General features: G+C 43.5%; 1 protein-coding gene across 2 annotated transcripts; it reads left to right on the forward strand.

The window, feature by feature from the left end:
- Positions 1 to 4,607: 4,607 nt before the first annotated feature.
- LOC147899655 (uncharacterized) lies at positions 4,608 to 8,094 on the forward strand. Of its 2 annotated transcripts, XM_087378000.1 has the most exons (3): positions 4,608 to 4,891; positions 5,001 to 6,578; positions 7,649 to 8,094. In XM_087378000.1, the coding sequence occupies exons 2-3, from the start codon at positions 5,164 to 5,166 to the stop codon at positions 7,650 to 7,652; spliced, it is 1,419 nt and encodes a 472-aa protein (XP_087234126.1). In that variant the 5' UTR covers positions 4,608 to 4,891; positions 5,001 to 5,163; the 3' UTR covers positions 7,653 to 8,094. The 2 variants fall into 2 exon arrangements, with proteins under 2 accessions (XP_087234126.1, XP_087234125.1); XM_087377999.1 differs by having other exon boundaries at positions 5,001 to 8,094.

The following is an 8,094-nucleotide window of genomic DNA, read 5'->3' on the forward strand; positions in this document are numbered from 1 at the left end:
GTACAAAAACAGAAGATCCCTTCAGTAATATACACGTTTTATGACGTTACATCTAGGAGAAAATGGTATCAACACATTGACATTCCTACTAAAAATTGAGTTTATACAATTATATTCAACCCCCATTATGTGGTTGAATGTTCCAGGGGCATGATTATCTGTTATCTTTTGACAAGTTGATGTTGTGGAGAGGACTAGCACTATGGAATAGTAAGAGATATAATGATTGTAGAACTAATAAAAAATTCATATTTACTAAAGGCACGTTCATTCCTTTGTCCTACAAATCCATCTACAAATCCATCGTAGAAAAATAGTTGATCTATGGACACATGATTCTTTGGATATTAAAAATGTTTGGACACTTTTCCAAGGGCATTTCACATGACACCAAGACACAATGATGCCATACTTTTTCCTCAAAGGCTCATTTGTGAAAGCATCCACATAATAGATTAGGAGGTATCACATTGACATTCCATTACAAAACATAGGCACTACATTGGTCCTTGTGTAGCCCCATAGAACTAGATATTATGTGCTCTAGGGCAAAAAGTAAACTACATTAGTAATTGTGTAACCCCATAAAGGTAATTATTTTTGCTCAAATCAAGACAAAGTAGGTCCATGTCTATCACCTGGTTTCAATCCAATGGCTTGAAGCTGAGAAAGTGTCCAAGTCCATTACCTCTTTTACTCTAATGACTCAAAATTGAATGGGAGGTGGTAAATGGTTGGTGATTGGTTATGAAACAATACACATATAGAATTGAAGTGGAAAACAACATTTACATACATTGATACGTGGAACATGGAGTCATGTTAATGGCATGGCAAGAGTGAGAGGCGAGTAAGGAAGAGAAATATAGAGAACAAAATGCATATGTCCTCCATAAACAAAGGGGAGGGTATTGATCATGGCAAGAATGTTTAAAACGTAGGAAATGCAAGGGTCGTAAGATTTTGCAAGAGAGTCTTGTCTTGTCCAAATGAAGACGTCAAGGTGGGATGGAGTAAGATAAATATCTTGGAAGAGTGGGACACTTGTGAGGTGTAGAATCCAATAAGAATGCTTTTTATGTTTAGGGATTGGAGCTGATAGTATCTATTTTTTGTGAATCGAGGTTGAGGGGTGATCATTGACAAGGAAGAAAACTCCCCGATGTGATTTGATTGGTAAATCATTCTTTTTAGAGGCATTCTTTTTATGCTTAGAAGGAAAGTGATGCTTAATTGCATTAGAAATTCATGATGCCAGCATGAGGTTTTGTGGAGGGAGAAAACTAAAGGCTTGACTTTGAATGAGGTAAAGGAACACTCTAAAGTTGAAAGCCTAAGAGGATTTATCTTCATTTTCTTTTGCTAAGATTATTTTGGTGATGTGAAATAGAGTGCATCGTTTGATGAAAACAACTAGACATGCATTGTTTTATACCTTGTATCTTACTTATTTGTACCCGTTAAAAACAACATGATTGCTTTTGGATTGGGATAGGCCCTTCTTGGGGAATTAGATTTATTTATTGCATTAGAAATTCATTATGCCAGCATGAGGTTTTGTGGAGGGAGAAAACTAAAGGCTTGACTTTGAATGAGGTAAAGGAACACTCTAAAGTTAAAAGCCTAAGAGGATTTATCTTCATTTTCTTTTGCTAAGATTATTTTGGTGATGTGAAATAGAGTGCATTGTTTGATGAAAAAAACTAGACATGCATTGTTTTATACCTTGTATCTTACTTATTTGTACCCGTTAAAAACAACATGATTGCTTTTGGATTGGGATAGGCCCTTCTTGGGGAATTAGATTTATTTATATCTATAAACCCATGTTGAGCTTAGGGGCCACGTGCCATTTGCAGGTCAAGGGTGAAAATTTTGCCACATTTTGTATGTGTGTTCTTGCTAGAGAGCATTGAGCCCTTGTGTTATTTTTTACGGCAGGCAGCCTAGGGAGATGTTTGGGTTTTCTCACACCCTCTTGAGCCACTTGCAGGAATCTAAGCCCTTGATCTGGTTTCATCTTATGCCCTTGATTTCATTTGATGTAAAAGCTGAGCTTTTGACTAAAACAGTAAAAGCATATAGGTGCTTTTCACAATAAAAAGGCTATATAAACATTTCAAACCTATTCGATTTGAAGAGATGGTCTACTTGATTTGCAAGTTTGGGCTTATTGGCATGTGAAGCTTTGGAAAGCCTCTCGATGACCTTATGCTCTACTCTCGCAAGCTCGACTTACTATAGTGATCAAACCCCCATTTTCCTGAGGTTGGAGAGGCACGTAACGCTGGCTAAGTGGTGGCTAAGTGGAGAGTGAGAATGCTACGTGCTCTACTTCGGACTTCCTCTAATGATAGTTGTCTTTCTGTGCTATCCAGAGTCTACTGAATGATCTGAGAATGTTGGAATCATCCCGCTCAAGGACACACACAAATCCTCTTAGGGTCACATTCGCAAGTTTTTTGGATCTTGTCTCTCAACGTTTGACTACGATTACGACTATTGACATTTAGGTAATATGCCAGTTTCTTATCCATTCGCGAGACTCATCCTCGGCGCTAATATTCTCGGCGTTTATATTCTTAGCATTATCTCAGCACCTAGGGAAGGGCCTGCTCCCTCGGATTATAACTCTTTGGGGAAGGAAGCGCCCCGCCTCCCTGCCTACACCATGTGGTTATAATAATTATATATTATATTATAATATAAATATTTTCAATTACTGGTCCATTCAAAATTTCTTATTTTAAATCTGAGTTCTTACAACATTCCTCTCGTTTAATGCATGTTATCGATGGGAGGAAGCAAGGAAATCTAAGATGCATGCAATATTAAAGGATGACTACACCTTTATTCATATGGTTGTAGTCCATGTGACAATATTGTAAAAACTGCAACGAGGATCAGTTATTGTATCGCCTTATTCATGTATTTGTTGGACTTTAGCTTCCAAAATATGGACATCACAAAATCAATAATAAATCACCACCCCTGACATTTGCAAGGAGGATCGGGTCCTAACGGACCCTGTGTTGCTCTCATGTCCACTATTTTACTCATTTTCATTTTTCCTTAATAAAGAATTGATAAAATAGAAGGATTCAGCTTCAATTTCGAGTTAGTAGTTACTTGCTCCACAATGGAAAGATTGCTTGTCGCAAATCTAGTTAGTATACTTTTGAGGGTAGGAATTGGACACCATGAGCTTGGCTTTTTGTGATTAAAAACTAATGGAGGAAGAAGTGAGATTTTTTTATGAGCAAAATGGTGTGGGCAAAGTGGTATGCCATAGGTGTTTTGAAAGTATCCAATGTTTTTGCATCTAAGGCATTGTTAAGGATAATTAATGGGGCATTTGCTTCGAGTTTTAGCATTTGAGTTTGGAGTTGCTGACCACAAAGCTTGTGATTTGCACATTGTTGTCCTGGGATTTTGGAACGATGTTTGGAACCGTAGGAAGTGTGAGTGATGTTAAGCACATAATTTGAAGTCCCCACCGTGCTTGTGCTTAAATCCCATCTCTTATTAGTTGTGTTGAATAACCCAAACACAGGTACTCCTAGGAGAGAGTCCTAGATTTATTGAAGTTAGAAAATAAAAATCACACCCCCACTCACTCACCCATTTGGCCCTATGTAGGGGGACCTTGCCCAAGGCCTACTAATAAGTTGGATGTTTGGAATGTGGTTGTTGCCTTGATCTCCATCTAAACTTGTAGCGGCTCTCATGGTTGTCTTGATCTCCAATCAAAGTTGCCCATTCACTCAAATTGTTCAAAGCTTCAGGCTATTTGTGTGCTAGGTAGGCGCCCCCTAGCATTGGGATGCTGTGGTGTTTACTATTAAAGTTAGAGGAAGTAGGAGATTCACGGTCCATGAAGAGAGTCTTAATCTCTATCTAAACTTGTAGCGGCTCTCATGGTTGTCTTGAACCATTCACTCAAATCATTCGAAGCTTCAGGCTATTGGTGTGTTTAACACCAAGCAAAGTCATGATGATAGGAGCTTGTAGAGCAAGGCGAATTTCTTGCAAAAACAGCTGAGTTTTTGCTTGTCCACGAATCTCGGTCGCAAGAAGCTGCTGCGTGGGAATGCCCCGTGAGAGGTCAGAGGGGTCACAAAGCTTGAGGGCCACAAAAACTAAGTCGATGGAATTTCGTGGCTATTGCCGTGGACCTAGGCGAGAAATTTCCTTTTCTTGGCCTCGAAAAGAAAAATAAAAAAAAATTCTTGGCAAAATTTCTGTTGATGCGAGGGGTCCACGTGGGAAGGTGGCTGGAAGGTCTTAAGAGAGAGGTGCCACGTGGCGTAAGCGAAAGAGAAAAGAAACGTTAAGCGAAGAAGGAGGAAGAAGAAGAAAAGCAATAAAAAATTAATAATAATAAAAAAAAAGGATATAATGAAAAGGGGAGGGCCCAGGTGGCGAGGGATACCTTTCTCGAGGCGGGGGGGGAAACGGGGGATAGCCGGTGGGGCGGCGGGTCGGTGAAGGCGGGGAAGGGCAGAGGGCGGTGGCGGGGGGGTGGGGAGACCGGAGGGGCCGGTCATATATGTGGGTAATAAGAAGGGCTTCGAAGGTAAGAAGGAAAACTCATCTTTTCTTTCTTTTTCGTCTGCATCGTCTTCTTCCTCATCTTCTTCTTCTTCTTCATCTTCATTTTTCTCCGTCGAGGTTTTGCAAGCTCTGCGCAGAACGTATCGCAAGCTCTGTGCTGAAAATATTTCAATCTCTTCTTCAAGCTCTGTGCAGAAGCCTCCTCCTCCTCCTCCTCCTCCTCCTCCTCCTCCATCGTCTTCCTGTAGCACAAGGTATCGCAACCTCTCTCGGCTTTCCGCCTCCCCATAGCTTCTTCCTCTCCTCCATCTCCCCCGCTTCTCCTCTCCCCCTCAAGGTAATCTCTTCCGTTCCTTCCACACCATGCTTCTTCCTCCCCCCCCTCCTGCTTTTCTTCCCCCTTTTGAGCTTTTTCCGTGTTTTTCTTTCTGTTTCCCCCCCCGCAGGTGCTGCTTCCGAAGTCGACATCCTTCGGCCTCCCGAAAGACGATTTCCTGTCGCATGTTTGTTAGGGGAACCAAATTTTGGCTTTTCCCTTACCGGCATCGGTTACGGCCGTTGTAGTTGTAGTTCCTACCCTTAGCGATCCCCTTCCTCTTGGGGTTGGTTATGGGTACTGCTGTTCTTTCTCCTCAAGACTGTCTTGCTTCTCCTCATCACCGGCATAACCACCGATTCGCAGATATGATTTACCGTTCCAGTAGTGCCCCGAGATCGGGAAGACGTGCTCTGCAGGCGTCTGTTGTGCAGTATATGATCCCTTCTCCTCCGCCCTCTAGCTCTGCAGCCATCAAGGCCGGTGCTGTTCCTGATCATCGAAATGGTTCTCCAGGTCTCTTACCGGTACCTGGTAACCGCCCGCTACGCTCTCGTCCTTCGTCATCCTCTCAGCCTTCCAGACGCCACCCGTCTACGGCCTCACCGTCGTCCAGTCGATCTACTGCTTCTCATGTACCTTGTTCCCCCACGGCCACAAGCACTGCCTTCTCTTCAAGTCCCAAGCTGATGACAGTTCGATCAACCTCCGCTGGATTGCTGCCTCGAGGTGTTAAGACGTCGGCAGCCGGGGGCCTGGGCCGAGAGAGGGTTAACTCGTTGAACGCCAGGCTTCCCTTCAAGGTGGTCCACAGTAATGGTGTGGTCGATAGGGCGCCTCATGAATTGGGATCTGTTCCCTACCCTGTGCAGCGAGGTGGTATGCAAGCCCCGAAGATTAAAGATGTCAAAGGTAGCCTTGTAAAGAAAGTAGTTACGGGTGGAAATGTTGGCGACGCAAGGAAAAGAACGCACCTTGACTTTTCTGCCCGCCAAGATCTTTTGGAAAAGGATGGAGGGAAGTCTTCAAGCAAGGCTGTACCGGAAGGAGATGCCAGGCCTAAAGCACAACTAAAGGAGGTTGAAGAAAGGAAGTTTCTTAAGAGAAGACAGGAAGAGAGGGGCATTTGTGGGAAAGACTCGACTGAAAAGGTTGCAGGTATAAGTCCAATGGTCACCATTTTGCAGAGACCGAAGGACAAGGAAGCTGCCGACCAGCTAATAGCCAAGTTTTTTAAGAAGGCCGATGTGCCTTCTTCACCTGACGACGTTTCCGATCTCGAAATTGAGAATAAAGGTCGCAGATCTGACGACTCGTCTCGCTTTAAGAAATTGGAGATGATGCCCCCATGCCTCGATGAGACTTCTGATCTGGAAATGGTGAAAAAGGGTGGCAAAGGGAGGGGTTCAAGCGACAGGGATCAGCCTGAGACCGTTGTTCTTCCTAAGACAGAGAATCTGCCTCCAATTCTTGGAAGTCAACCTACGCCCAGAAAAGAAGGAACTTCTCAAAAGTTGGAGCTTCCGAGACGAGGGTTTGTGGATGGTCAGGTGTCAGAGTCCTTCTCAGGCAACGCTCATGGCGAGGTTATGGAGACCTCAGTTTTCAAATGCGGGATAGAAGTGGAAATAGGTTCAGGAGAGTTTTCCAAGCATGTGGACTCAATCTTCGGTAATGACAGGGGTTTTCCATTGGTCGATAACGAAAGGTGGGCAGGTCCTGCGTACTGTAATTCTCCTCCTCCGAGTTCTCTTCCTTTTCCGAAATTTTCAATGAAGCAGTTAAGGACTTCCTCTTTAGAACTTTCACGTGTAGGAGATCAACAGATAGAGTTTACACCTGATCAACCTGCGGTTGCAACTTTATTAGGTTCCTTTTCTCAGCTAAACAGATCCGGATCATTGCAGTCTTGCTTGTCAGTTCATGAACCAGAAGGTGTGTGGGATGTGGCATTTGCAACGAAGGATCTAAGGAGGATCTTGAATTTGGACTGCTGCTGAGACAGTCGTAAATCTACAAGGAATGTGACCAGCATTTAGGCAGGATTCTGTGTCCAAGCCTCCTCAGAAGACACCACGTGCCTCCTCTTGTCACAGTATGTGGTGAGGCAGTGCTATACACTGGGCGTTTGTCACAGATGAGCCTATGGGATGCGTCGAGTGTGGTGGTAAAAATTAGGAGTAGGGTGCCAGGCTCACGGCAATACCCTTAAATTTGGGTATGAAGTCAGGACTTGGCTTGTACATGCAATTGCTGTTTTCGCTCTGTAGGTTCAGAGACGGGGGTGCAGGGGAAATGTTGTTCAGATCTTTCCAGGCAAAATCTGGGAAGTGGCCTGCTCTTCTGTCATATGTAATATGTCTGGGAGGTCTGATAGAAGGTGTTGTGCAGATAGTCCGTTGGGTTATGGGATTGCTCCGCAGCACTGAAAGGAGCTGGAAGTAGTAGTCAGTGTAGTAGTATGAAAATATTAGATCTGGTTTCAAGAAAGACTTCTGGAGATTTCACTACTGCATGGAATTTTTGACATGCAGCAGTGCAGATAGCTAAGGTCAGTAGGTAAAAGTTTTAATTTTGAAAGACGTTGGTGACAGCCACACTGAGTGTGGGTCTTCTGCTCAGGCCCAGCAAGCAGCAGTGCTACTATCAGTGACTAATGAGAAGGGAGGCAATGCAGTCTTTGGAACATTCAGGCTGTTTTACATGTGATGATGAAAGGTTAATTGGGCGTTGTGATGATGCAAGTAGCGCTCACCTGGGGTGCTCCGTTGAATGCAGGTAGCCACAGAAGGATGATCAGGACAGCAGTTTGGTGCACAGGAATCTTGCGTAGGTTGTATGTGCGTGGACTGCTACCTGTTGGATATTGTTTGTTTGTTCAGGGGAAAGATGCGCCCTTCATGATGGAGGGTATGTTAAGAAAGGGCCATGGTTTGAACACTTTTTTTGGGATTACTTTCATAGTTTCCTAGGCTGGTGATTGATATCACCTAGCTGTAAGGTTAGTTATTAGTTTATGCAGTTCTACATGGTATGTCTGAGGTTTTTGGGCATACTGCCAAGGATGTTATCCTTGTAATAAGTGAATAAATAGTTGGATTAGTGTGTAAGCTTAGCTATTAGAAATATGCAGTGCTTCGTGGTATGCTTTCGAGGTTTTTGGAGAGCTACCAAGGATGTATGATAAATAGTTGGATTTGTATTAAGACTTTTATTCCTGCGTC

This window comes from Dipteris shenzhenensis, chromosome 8, assembly GCF_047967505.1.
Source record: "Dipteris shenzhenensis isolate YYH24624 ecotype China chromosome 8, Dip_SZ_1.0, whole genome shotgun sequence".
NCBI lineage: Eukaryota > Viridiplantae > Streptophyta > Polypodiopsida > Gleicheniales > Dipteridaceae > Dipteris > Dipteris shenzhenensis.

What these genes read in the sequence shown, in the direction of transcription:
- LOC147899655 (XM_087377999.1), top strand. Translation starts at nt 5,164, where the DNA reads ATGGGTACTGCTGTTCTTTCTCCTCAAGACTGTCTTGCTTCTCCTCAT.